Source organism: Centropristis striata, chromosome 2, assembly GCF_030273125.1.
Source record: "Centropristis striata isolate RG_2023a ecotype Rhode Island chromosome 2, C.striata_1.0, whole genome shotgun sequence".
NCBI classification, from domain to species: Eukaryota; Metazoa; Chordata; class Actinopteri; order Perciformes; family Serranidae; genus Centropristis; species Centropristis striata.
In genome coordinates this window covers 34,879,035-34,892,758 of record NC_081518.1, presented here as the reverse complement: position 1 = coordinate 34,892,758, position 13,724 = coordinate 34,879,035, and the positions used below count along the sequence as shown (strand labels likewise).

The 13,724-nt window shown below is 38.8% G+C and overlaps 1 protein-coding gene across 4 annotated transcripts in view; it reads left to right on the top strand.

Moving 5' to 3' along the window:
* loxl1 (lysyl oxidase-like 1) overlaps positions 1 to 13,031 on the top strand; it is a 272,803-nt gene extending 259,772 nt beyond the window's left edge. For 3 of the 4 annotated variants that reach the window (XM_059349885.1, XM_059349880.1, XM_059349873.1), the window contains 6 exons: positions 174 to 282; positions 1,356 to 1,493; positions 6,174 to 6,330; positions 7,025 to 7,120; positions 7,515 to 7,630; positions 9,724 to 13,031. In XM_059349885.1, the coding sequence (XP_059205868.1) occupies positions 239 to 282; positions 1,356 to 1,493; positions 6,174 to 6,330; positions 7,025 to 7,120; positions 7,515 to 7,630; positions 9,724 to 9,730 (558 nt within the window). In that variant the 5' untranslated portion in view covers positions 174 to 238 and the 3' untranslated portion in view covers positions 9,731 to 13,031. Of the gene's footprint in view, positions 1 to 173; positions 283 to 1,355; positions 1,494 to 6,173; positions 6,331 to 7,024; positions 7,121 to 7,514; positions 7,635 to 9,723 lie in introns of those variants that run through there. The other variant, XM_059349865.1, reaches the window with a different exon arrangement.
* Positions 13,032 to 13,724: the final 693 nt, after the last annotated feature.

The window sequence follows — 13,724 nt, the reverse complement described above, 5'->3', positions numbered from 1 at the left end:
TAGCACTGCTATAAATGTAGTTTACCAGTTTAAACAACTCTTTTGTTGTCAGTGCTTGGAGCAGCATTTGTGTGATCTGTGAGAAAATTACTTTTACTCCTTGAAACAAGGTTGTGTGTTATTTAAAGCAGCCAAATGACAACATAGTGTGAGCAGTCTGTCTGTCATTTCAGGTTTGCCCGACCTGGTTCCTGATCCCAACTATGTCCAGGCTTCCACATATATCCAGAGAGCCCACATGTATTCTCTCCGCTGTGCAGCTGAAGAAAAATGTCTGTCAAGGTAAACCCAGTTCTGGAGGTCATGGTTTGGTTATTTATTTATTTATTTATTTATTTATTTATTTATATATGTATCTTTACTCTTTGAGTGTGTTGTTGCTCTAATGTCATAGTATCAAAAATGTCCTTGCTACTATAGATTATATTTTCACGGTAATGATGGATGTTCTCAATTTAATGGTTTCTGTAATATCTGAAGGAAGCTTGGTGACTTTTAACTGAGGTATATAGGACACAATTAAATAACGTCCTATCCAGGTTGTACCCTGCTTCGGATCGTGCATTAACAGCAAAGTGCTAATTTCTATGAAAGATGGACATATTTTATAGGCTGCATCACCTATGGGTAGCATTTACCAGCGAGTGAACCATCTGCAATTCCAACATAGCCTTCAGGATTTTACCAGGTCTGTGCAGTAATATCTGAAAGAAATAATGAAAAAAGTTGACCAACAGCAAACTATAAGTGAACTGAATCCTGGTCACCTTCAGGGATAGCGACTGTTGTTAGTTTCATTTCTCTGTGTTGGTGGATAACATCCCCTGAGCCCTGGGCCTAGGCCCTTTGACTGCCTCTGCACTAAAGACACTATTGAAATGATGGAAGTGTGCTGTCCCCATAGCTGCTCTATTTGCCCTCATCCCATCACAAGCACAGCCATCCCTCAAAGCCCTTTCATATCCTGTCTGAGTTTTCAGCAATCACCGACAGATGGGCTGTTGTAATTTGCCATACACTCCAATGTCAACAACAGCCACAAGATGAATGGCTTAGATCCTCAGTGGTATTGTGAACTCGAGGTTGTTCCTCCTTTTTCACACATAAAAGTGAATCGTGCAACAGAATGTTCCCTCTCCCTGTGTCGAGTCTGTGTATTTGGAGAGATGGTTGTAATCTGTAGAATGAATTATTTAGAAGATATGCTCCTGCCTCTGAGCCTTCCAGTCCGGCTCTTTCTTTTTTTTCTTTCCTTGTCTTGGTTATGAGAAACAGACATGCCGACATTCTTTTGCAGTCACTTGTGCAGTTTCCCTTAGCTGTTTTTTGTTTTAATGTATTTGTCCACCACTCAGCTCCGCCTATGGCCCAGAGACCACCGACTATGATGTAAGGGTCCTGCTACGATTCCCACAGAGGGTGAAGAACAAGGGGACTGCCGACTTCATGCCGAACAGGCCACGTCATACCTGGGAGTGGCATAGCTGTCATCAGTAAGTTGTTAATACAAAACAGATTTCACCCAATCAGATGATTGTGCTTTATGGCTACATTATTAGCCGTTGCGGTTACTAGGGAGCTCACTGGCGAGAATCTTTATGTCAATCTGATTGTATTCTTACAGAGTGTATTTTATAATGTGGCTTAAGTTTGTTCACATAGGCTGGTGTGTGATACTCCATAACAAAGGTCGAGGAAAACAAACTGCAGTGCCATATAGGCTCCTTTAGAAAACTTTCTGCACACTGGTGCCCCACCAAATGTAGCTGGTGCCCTTTTGCATTTTTTTTTTTCACCCCTGACCCTCAGACAGCCTGAGTCCATCACTGATTAGCAGGATAAGAACTACTTAAATGATGGAAACCATCTTTGGGAAAAATGTCTTAGTTTGGCCTATGTCCCATCCTCTAACATGGAAGAGGTGGGGTTTAAAATAGACCAACAGAGCACTGAGTTCATGTGGCAGATGCCATTTGAATGCAGATAAATGCAGATTGGGTGTCCTAATCCATATCTTGCCCAACATGGTCATACTGCAAGAACAAGACATGCCCTGGCTGACTTAGAAAGTGCACATATATGCCAATTTCCTGGTCTAAAGAAGAGAGGGGGTCAAACTATGGGCCCAATATGCCCTGTTTCTACAAATGGACATACAGTATATGCAACATACAGTATATCACTCATGTCCGGTTTCTATCCTTGCCGTTTGGACCTAGATAAAAACCCATGATGAATGCAGAATCATTTGTCCTGGGAATGAATGCCGATTCTAACCTTTCTCACTAAAGCCAAAAGCCAGATGCTAGTGGGTGTTAGTGGGTTTGTCCAGTGGGAAAGGGCCTTCAGAGAGGCAACCCTGTGTTAAATGAAACAACAGGACAATATCCTCCATGTAACATGAAATATAATGGAATATAGCTATGTGGGTTGATCATTTCAGTGAGCGGATTTCTCATTGTGCCTTTCTCAGAGGACTAGTTGACTTTGGGGGACTGCCAATGAGGTGATTTTGGGGGTATCGTCAGTGTTTTTATAGCATTATATTCCATATTCTGGCTTTTATCTCAATTTCCACAAGTCTGCCCACTGACACTAGTGCCAGGCTCTGCTTTACTACACTCATCTTGGAGGAATGTTGACCAGCCGTTAGGAGAGATTGGCAGTGTTGTTGCTGTCTGACATCAGTCTGCATTTACACAGTGGTTCCCAGGAGGCAGAAAGCCAAGACAATCATTCCACTGGCTGTGTGATCGGAATGACAAATCAATCTATTTTTCCTGTCAATCTGTGACAACACATCACACAGCTGCTAAAGTATGATAGCATGGATATGGGTTACTGGGACAGGGTGTTTGTTAACAAAGAAATCTCTTTTGGGGAAGAAAATCTCTAGCCTAGATTCTCACAATAAACTTTTCCTGCCCTACATTTCTATTGAATAAGCTGTAGAGTTGACAGTTTTGCTTTTCATTACAGTCACCCCTACCTTTCTCACTGGAGTATTAGGGAAGGGAACAGCATCCTCTTGAGTCTCAAGGTGCTGTGAAAATTTTGGAATTCTGCATGTTTCCTTTTTTTTCACAATAATGAGGACACAGAATTCCATGAAGAATTGTTTTATGCCACACTGCGGGGACACAAGTTGAAGTCATTAAAGTGCTTATTTGGTAGAACTTGTTTTTGATTGTGCAAAAGTTAAGATTAGAGTTGTTCAACTTTATTTGTCTCAGACCCTCATGGAACACCTTCATAAAATATGTGACCTTTGAGGTCAAAGATCGTGGATGCTATTTGTGCAGGTGCTTGGACGTATGTCTTCATATCCTGCTCGCAGCCTGTGGAAGGGAAATGTCAAGCCACTGCTAAAAAGCTTTCAAAGACCCAACTGTAGTTCTGTTTTACAACCAAATCTGTGATCTGAGAAACCCTCTTGTTTGTTGCAACACAAGTGGAAAATAACTCATGACTGCGAAGAAGGATTGGAATGTTTTGTATATTACGCTTACAAATTATTCTTGTTAAATCCTTCATGTGTCCTTCCAACACTACATTCTCTGGAGCTGACATAGTCAGCGAGGAGATCCAGGAATCTGAGGAGGCAGGGGACCCTTCCAGGCACCTCGTAATCCTGCACCTCCCACTCTCAATCTTTTTCTCTGTTTCCCGCACTCTTTCTATTTCACACGCACACATACACACATGTAATGCTGATAATCATCTCAAGACTACCACTGAAACAGATGCCAGTTTCAGGAACACAAACAAAGCCTGTGCTCCAACCTCCCAGGCCCTCCCGCCCTGCTTTGTACACATGTGGGAATATATACACTCAAAATGCAAGTGTGCCTCACATGAAATAAGCTTGTAAACACACTCGGTCATGTGCATTTGCATATTAAGAGAAACAGATGTAATTTATTACCATAGTCGCACTCCAGATAATGTTGAGCCTCAGATAAGAACTGACAGGTTTCTACCTGAGAGCAGCTCATAATTGGTTGCCTCTCCTATGGAAAGAATGAGTCTTTGAATGGTCACTCGCTCCATTAGTGGAAAGTACCCACGTTTCCTTCCAAGTCATCCTTCAATCTTTAATGACTGTTCCAGTAAAAGCTGTTGCTGTGTTGAAACATGGGCTATGAAGTAAGGCGAAAAGGCAATATTTATATAGTCTGAGTTTGTCTTACTGTCGGAGATCCAGTGCTTACCTAACAACTAATGTCAACAGCACTATATGCTGTACCGAGCAATTTTAGAATCAAAGGATGACAAATAAATAGTTTCAACCACTGCCAGAAGGTGTATATAGCCTGTAATGTATTGTTTAATTTGGGTGTCCCACCAAGGAACATTACTATAATGATTCAGGCCATTTTTGTATCTAAAAGTCTGAAAGTGTAATTATTGAGATCAACAGTTTTCAAATAGGAATATAGGTAATTAACTTCAGTAACAAGTGCAGATTTGCAGACACTGAGAGAAACATGCATTCTAGTCCACACAAATATTGATATATTTTTCTTGTTGTTGCTTTTCATGACTTCCTACATTCTTTATATGAACTGGAACTTTGTATTCTTATTTGTGCTTTTCTTTTTTTTTTTTTTGTCAGAAGCATTTCCAAACAACATGTTGATGTACCTCAAATGAGAAAATCTGGTAGTGGATGACCTTGTATTTTCAAAGATTCCCAGTTCATTGGAAACACTGTAATATATATTAGAGTATAAAAATATTAGTGTAGTTTGTGGTGGCACTAAATTGTATTACTATAATGTTTACAAATTAATATATGTTGTAGGAACTCATATTATTATTATATCATATGATTTTTGCTTCCTGTTTGTAAACACGAAAATTCAAACGTGGCCTTTCCACCTCAGTTCAGCAAAAGACTTTTACTTTGGAACGAGTTTTGTCCTCTTGACATTACGCCTCACTTTTTTCACCACACATTTCTAGTTGGTCATAAGTCTTGTATGAGTCTATGCAAGCCTGCAATTGGCTGCATATTTCATGATGCATTCTCCTCCCCTTCCACTATTTCTGCAATCTAGTTTTGCAAAGGCACTTGCTGCATTGTACTTTCTGTTATTATAAATGAATTAAAGATAAAAACAAACCAGAGTTCTCTCCTTAATAGCAGAAGTATAATGGCTGCGGCCAGACCATTTTAAAGCTCTGAGACACTTCTATGAGCTAAGGTAGGGTTTACTGGTAAGCTTCTGCTTTGGATTGCGATAATTAAGACACTTACAGATACAAAATCGTATACACCATAGAACCATTGCAGTCTTAGTTATACAGACCAGAATGTTCGCAGCCTTTGCCGTTGTCATGTACTGGTACAATATACAAGTTAGCTTAAAGGTGACTCTCAGCACTTTTATATATATCAATGTATCCTTTTTTATATATTCTTATATTTTTAAAATTGAACTAAGCTGGCTTCATCCCGGGTCACTTTGATATTTGGGAGAGGTCCAAGCCATACAGCAGTTAATACTGCAAATTATTTCATATGAACCAGCTCTTCCACAGAGTCACTTGGTTCATATTCCGGTTCAGTTGAGATCATCAGAGGCCATGTGCATCCAGGCTTTCCTAAGCTGCTAAAGCTGTGCAAAGAAACACACACTACAACCAGCACACAACTACATGCATACTGTGATGCACACACACATTAAAATAGCCAAGTGCACACACACACATGCAAGTGCATACACACCAGCGCACACACTCACGTGCACAAACACCTCTGATCTTGTAGACTGATACAAGCTAATTAACAACATTCATACATCATTAGGGTGTTAATGTCGTGCTTCAGCAATACTTTATTGTTGCCATTAATTAGTATCCATTCTCATTTGATACTTTATGATGTGTTCAGCCAAGGTGCAACATCACTTGTTAACAGAAGAGGTCAGAGGCTCTATTAATTCACTGTTTGTCTTTAAAGTCACACTTTTACTTGGATAAGCAGGGTTTGAAAATGGCAAAGTAATTAACACACTGTAAAAAGTGACAATCATTTACAAAAATAGGCCTACTGTTTCTTAAGCACACATGGCATTACAGATACGAGTAGAATGAACTCTTTGACCCAACTGCACTCAGACATTTCTTTCACTTTTTACTAAATTAACAATGTCTGCTTGTTCCGACAGGCACTACCACAGTATGGATGAGTTCAGCCACTATGATTTACTGGAGGTCAGCACGGGCCGCAAAGTTGCAGAGGGACACAAGGCGAGCTTCTGTCTAGAGGACACCACCTGTGACTTTGGTCACCTGAAGCGCTATGCCTGCACCAGTCACACTCAGGTAGGGAATAATACCCAAAATACTCTTAATCCACTTCCATTCACCCGATTATCAACCACAAGCAGTGGTGGAAGAAGCATTCAGATCCTTTACTTCAGTAAAAGTACTGATACCAAACTGCAGAATTACTCCACAACAAGTAAAATTCCTGCAATCAGGATCAAAATGTACTTAAGCTACAGAAAGTAAAATTACTTGTTATGCAGAATGGCCTCAATCAGATATTTGTATTCATATAAATTATTGTATTATTATTATTGATGCATTTATGTAAGTAGCATTTTACTCATTACTGTTTCATTTTAACTACTTACAATAATAATAATAATAATAATAATAATAACTGTTTTATTTATTTTATTTTATTTATAAAAATGGAAAATTATTTAAAATTCATCATGTTTTTCATGTTAAATCATGACAGAAAAACAACTAAAGTTGGCAGCTTAATGAAGAGGAATAAAAAAAGTACAATAATTGTGTAAATTTTAAATAAATAAGTGTGTGTGTGTGTGTGTGTGTGCGTGCGTGCGTGCGTGCGTGCGTTTGTGTTTGCGTGTGGATGTGCATGTTTATTTATTTATTTCCTGGCCTGCTTATGTTTATTGCAAGCTCCCATGTTAACTTTCTGACCACTGACTGTTTTGGACTCAGTATTCCTCACGAGCATCTCCTCTCCCCTCTCTTTCTGCAGGGTCTGAGCCCTGGCTGCTACGATACATACAATGCTGATATTGACTGCCAGTGGATCGATATCACGGACATCAAGCCTGGAAACTACATACTGAAGGTATAGATGAATCTAGTGTGTTTGGACATGGCAAGTTTGTGGACAGCACAAGATCACATTTCATGGTAGACAGCGAGGCGTCTAGGCCACCAAAACAAATTGATCTGGGCTATAAAAGAGTTATAAAGCTGCTGAAGTTTTTAGGTTTCTAGTTATCTGAACACTTCATGGCTCAGTGGCACTGGTTTCCCATCCATCGTAATGTCTATTTTTCATGCATATTTTATTTGGTCAGTATGGCCTCAACATGTATACACAAAAGATCTATAAATGACTGTGTTCAGTGTTATCTTCCCCAAACACTTCATCTTTTTAAGCACTGTGCCTGAGCTGTTTCAGTTTACTTGGGTGATTATTGTGAGTTCTAATGGGCCTTCTGTGTTTTATATCTCAGCTCCAGGTTAATCCCAAATTCTTGGTGCTGGAATCAGACTTCACTAACAATGTGGTCAGGTGTAATATACACTACACAGGACGCTTTGTTACAACAACTAACTGCAAGTTGGCACAGTAAGTAAGACAGAATCTACACACTTTTATCACATTAAGGTTAATTGATAAGTAATCATTGGAGATTTATTGTTCTCATAATTGTATCATAATCGCCTGTTTGTAAAAAATCTTCAGTTCCTGTAAGTGTGAATCAGGGTTTGTGTCTTGTTCCCACCACTGAGTTACACTGAACCACATGGCAGCTAAATGCAGTTATATGAAGATCCTCACAGTGTTTTGAATTACTTAGTGGCCTTAATGGGTTCCTGGCTGAAATATTTGATGATTTAATGAATTATGTTCTCATTCTCCAGTTAAGATTAATAGCCTCTGAAACTTTCATATTCTCCCTCAACGGGAGATGTAGGGGTGTTGAACTTTTGAATAGCGCTATTAGGAAGTGTATCATTGCTCTCAGAATTACTATCACATCCTCTTGAAAAGACTTTATATAGAGAGTGGATATACATGAGGAAAGCATCATTAGGTTCAAGTGCTCCAGTCAGTCTCCCTTAGTTTCAGTGGAACAGTGATACATACACTTTAAAATATGTTAGCCAAAGCATTTCTGGAGTTAATGAAAGCTGAATATAATAGTTAGGTACCGATGCCAATAAAAGGATTACATTAGCAGATGCCATGAGGCCTATTTCTGTCATTAAGGTCTGATGTTTGAACAGTTTCCACATTTGAAAAAAACATCCACTCACATCATGTTAATGTATGTAATTATGTCCACACTAATATGATTATATGGTTCTGCCCAGTGTGGTATGAGAGGTGATTGTTACAAATTAGACATCTAATAATTAAGAAATTAAAAACACATTATCCTAATCATCATTGCATAGAAATCGAATGTTTTTAAGAGGTGTAACAACTGGCTTTGAATATTTTATATATATATATATATATATATATATATATATATATATATATATATATATATATATTCAAAGCCATATATATATACCATAACTAACTAGCTCGGCACAGCAAAAAAAAAAGAAAGAAAAATGCTTTGAATTTGAAGGAGCATTACATCACTTCCACTTGGATCATCAGAGTCTCTCAGTAGAAGATATTAATGTTTTGAAAAAAAGAGGTCCTCAGCTTTCAGGATCCGTAAACCAAGTGTATGTTGTCCAAACAATTTCTCAAGAATTATTTGAATTCTACTATTCTAGTGAAGAAGTGGTAACAATGGTTTACAATTTGATTGTGTGGATTGATTTCTATGAAATCATAAGAGAAAAATTAATGTGATCACCAGATGTGGAAAATCTTCCATGTGAATGAAAATTAGGATGGCCATTAACATTTTTTGTATTACATTACACTTTTTTTTAAAAGGTGCTGTATATTATTGTAGGGTGATGTAATGCACCAGCTCCCCCTGGGGGCACGGAGGTATAAGTGTACGCTACGAGTAACATGCCTCGGTTCTGTCATGTGCTCAGCCGGTGAATACACGTTACAGAGAGTCACAGTGTGACTCCGTCTGTTATTTATGCATCTACACTTGCAACATGGTGTCAGGAGTTAAAGTGGAACCCAGAGTGTGTCTGACGTTGCCTGTCGTTGGAACAGCGTGCGTTTATTTGTTTAGATAGGCTTAATTAGAAGCTTCAGTTAGCCTGCTAGCAGACATTCCTACAAGATATCCAACCTAAACAAATAGACAAAATAGATTGTTTGTCAATACCGCCCTCACTGACCGCTGCACTTTTCTAAGATTAGCGCACACTTCATTATACGTGAGCCACGTAAGTTACGTTGTTTTCACATGGGATACAAACCCTGTTCTCCTGGGTGAAAGTCAGCCGTTTGTTCGAATTACGAGCTTCTCTGGTCTTTGTTGTGACAGCCAGTCCAGGCGTGTGTGCATGTGAGTACCCAGTGTGTTAAAAAGTGACGAAGTTGAGAATGAGAACGAGGGCCGCGTGAAAGCAAAGCTCCTTTAATAACATTTCCTAAGCAGTCATTTTGTTAGAGCCCAGTCAAATTGTTCATTCATTCAGTATCTCATATTGCATTGAAATTCTCCACTGAGTCTGGAGTGTCTCGCTTCTTCTAACAAAAGTGTTATTTGTTGTCTGTTTATTTTACAGGTCTTGATCAGGCACTGGAAGGCTGCCACGCTCGAGTGACCCTGATTGCTTTTCCATTGAAATGTGAATGGAATCCATTTGTTGTTGGTTCATAGTTGATGTTGTTTGTCTCTACTATTTTGTGCTGTCTCGGTATCCTGAGCCCATGGCAAACAAGGGTTCCACTGGCACTGAGCAGAATGTGGGGTTTTAGAATAGACACACACATACACACACACACACACAGAGTTTGCATTATGCATATTGCACATTTATATCCCAATAATGAGTCTACACTTCAAATCCCTGCAATCTGTGTTAAAATATTGTCCTACCAGCTACATTTCTAATATTACATCTCTACTGGTCTGATTTGGTTAATGCGAGGACACATTTCTGACTTTCTAAAGAGGTGTTTACTGTATCTGCACACAAACATCCATGCACACCCCCGGCAGAGCGGCTCTGTTTGAATTATAAATAAAGCGTGAAACGGTGCCGGTGCTTAAATGAGTGGTTCCAGACAAGTCAGGGTTCAGCTGCGATCCAACAAATAAAATTAGGGGACAAAGTCTTCCTAGGTGCATTCATCCATGCTGTGTGGGGACAGACAGCTATGCCCAGTGACTCAGAAGAACTATAATGTGTTAGTTTTTTGTTGTTTTTTTCTCTTCACTGCCTCAGTGGGTCAGGCTGGGATACTGTGATTCTCTGGGCGCATTTTGTTTAATGTTGTGTTAACAGCAAGAGGAAGACAGCAGGTCATATTTGCATTTGTCAACTCCATCAAATAGTAAGTCAACATAAAACAGACTGTCAATACTGGGCACCATACTACTCTAAATCCTTGCATATTCGTGTCGTGTCGTGTCCCCGTTCATCCTTTCTTATTTCAGTAAAACAGGAACAGGAAGCTCAACTGGCAGAAAAGGGTGCTTGCTTTCCAGAAAACTAGACTCACAGTATATAAGCCGTATATTTACACTGTCTTCGGGTCTCTTCTTCAACCACCAACACTGGTCAGATGGCACATACGTCATCTATACCTTTTGAAGAATGTATATACAAATATTCCACTGATGCATGACTTAAATGATGGAGATTATGTTTGTTGTAACTGATTGTACTTTGTTTATCCAGTTTGACCTGTTACTGTAATTTGTGAAATTCATTGAACTTATTTTTGTTCTTGATAATTTGAATTATTCAAACACTACTGCTACAGATTTAGTATTATAATGCAGAGCGTCTACCTACCTCTCCAATGTAGTGAGCTGTTGTTTCTTGTTACGTGTTTGGTTTCTATTGGAAATCCCTGCAGTAGTTTACTGTGGCCTCCTACCACTGAGTTGCAGCACACAGCCAAAACTCACAAATCTTCTTCTTGAATATATTAAAGATCAAACAATGTGGAAACAATTACTTAAGTTAGAATCCTTAAGATTTCACTCCTGTTTGGGTTGTTGACACCTGTGGTTACTGATGGGAAGAGCAAGTGCAGTTTAACATGACACAACACTTTCTCAATTGACATAAATGAGTACTCTATGTAATGCCGTGAAACACTCACATGGTTTTAAACATTTGGTTAATGTTGTGAAATATGATTGCTAATGGTTTGGGTTAAAATATGTGGTTTAATTTGGTAGTATATGTGACGCAGTATGTCACGTGGCTATGTACTAAGATAGTTGTGTACAAAAGTTGGTTTTACACGGGAAAAGAGGATCAGTCTTCTGTCCTGTGTTAGTTTTTACTGTTTTTGTCGCTCTGTAAAGAGCATCACCTCAATTCCTCTTCTGCTACCGTCATAATTACGTTGGCCACTAGAGGTCCCCACCTGATTACAAACGTAAAAATGTGTCGTAATAAGCTGCTTGCACAGACGACCTATACAACTGTTTTTGAGGGAAGGTAGTCTGATTCTGCATCAATCACAGCTACTTTGTCAGCAGACGTACAGCAGAAGAGAAACTATTGTATCTGCTTGCAGTGGAACCAAACAAACTCAAGTTTTAATAATAAAGTCAATAATTAGCCTTCCTCTATTGTGCACAATGAAATCACCTTTAATGTGATTTCATTGTGCACACAGGGCAAGTAGTTTTCCAAACAACAGCAGGTTGCAGTAACAAGAGTTGGTTGCTGAGAAGTTTCAGTTGTGCAGGCTGAAGCTTTTCATCACTGTGACTGGGCTTTCCTATTCCATTTATCCCTGCAATATTGAAAACTTGTCTGCTGCCACAACTTGCTGTTGTTTTGTTTAGTAGGCACATTTTTGATAAACGATTGTAGTTCACACTCACCGTTGTGACAAAAGTATTGCTTTCCTGGGACTGCGTTACGATAAAATGGTTCACCAGCAGCAGAAGGGAATTGGTTTGCATTGTAACAGCGGTAATATGGTCTTAAGACCGTCCACTGAGAGGGTGATATCAATGAGATAAGATTACTAACAGTAATGCCAGATTACACGCTTGAGTTGTTCCTTGTGCATGTGAAGGTAATTTGAACCCATCACATGACTGCCACAAAACAAAACTACTATATAGGGAGAGGTCATAACCGAATGTATTGTAAATACATTAAATAGAAAAATAGTTTTTGATTGAATGAAAATCTTAAGGATTATAACTTTAATATCTATTAATGTGATCACTGAAGTTGAGCTTTTTCCAGAAACAATCAAGTACTGATCCAACAATGGAAAGGCACCAAATTTAGTTTGTTACTGTTTGAAACAAATATGTGTATTACTCAAAATCAAAAGTTCCAGTGCGCACCTGGATACTCGAGAAGAAAGTATAAAACAAAGAGTAGATGCATGTCATTCTTTTTTTCTTTTTTTTTAACAGACTATTCTGTGCTAAATTAATACCAGGTGTGCCTTCAATCAACTGCTGGTGCGCGGAAGATCAAAGTATCCTTGTGCGCACTGGAACTTTATCCTGCACCGGCACACCACGGTGTGTCGTTAATTTTTTTTGGTTTATTATTCACTGTTTTCATTCTGCAATTTCAAAGATTATTTTGTTTTTATAGACAGGTGCTTTAAATGCAGATTAGATTTAGCCTTTGGCATCCAATATATTCTCCTCTTTGGTGTAAATAGCCAGTTCTTCAATTTGATCTGCTTTTTTCTACATGGGCATGTCATGATCATACTGTACGCTCACTGACGAGATGCAACAGCGTGTGATTGTGACATTCAGTGGAATGACAGCACAAGAGTAGGTGACAGTTATACAGCTTCTTTGACATGTGGTGATGAAATTTGTATTTTCCAACAGTGAACACCTGTCAAAAATGTCATATACAATAAATACATTTACACATCTGCTGTGAGCACTGAATGGAATATGCAGCACTTTTACAGCGGTGGATCCCTGTGCTTCATATGAGGTTGACACAGAATATGAGTGTCAGTAGAATGTAAGGAAATGCTGTGTGACAGGTGTGACAAGTTACTGAAATCATTCCCTTCATAAGAGATTAGGTGTAATATGTTTAATTCATTAAGGCATTTATTATGTGTTTTATGTGATTTTGTTATGCAGGATCCAGGCAGGGATGCAAATCTGACCTTTATGAATACAGAGAAATACACACTGCATATAAGATGCCTGCAAACACCAACTGGGTGGTGGCACTGGTGCTGTGCATAAATGAATCAGTCACACTAGTTTTATGTTGCAGTCGATTTCCACAGTCTGACATTTACATGGAACACAACATGATGCTGCAACAGTGAGACAGGAGCTTCTAATGTTATAAAAACTAAATATAGAACTACACAGCAAGCAATATTTTAGATTTTGTGAGGAAAGGACACAATTCACAGACTGTCATATGTTGTTGTTGTTGTGGTTGTTGTTGCAAATTTATAACCAAATATTAACAATGACTGGGAAAAGAGTTGGCAGCGATGTCCCACATTGTCATTTGGAAATGGAAATCTAGATAAATGAACAGTACTTGTGGAGCGATTACAAGCTTCATCACATTTTTATGAGTAAAAATCA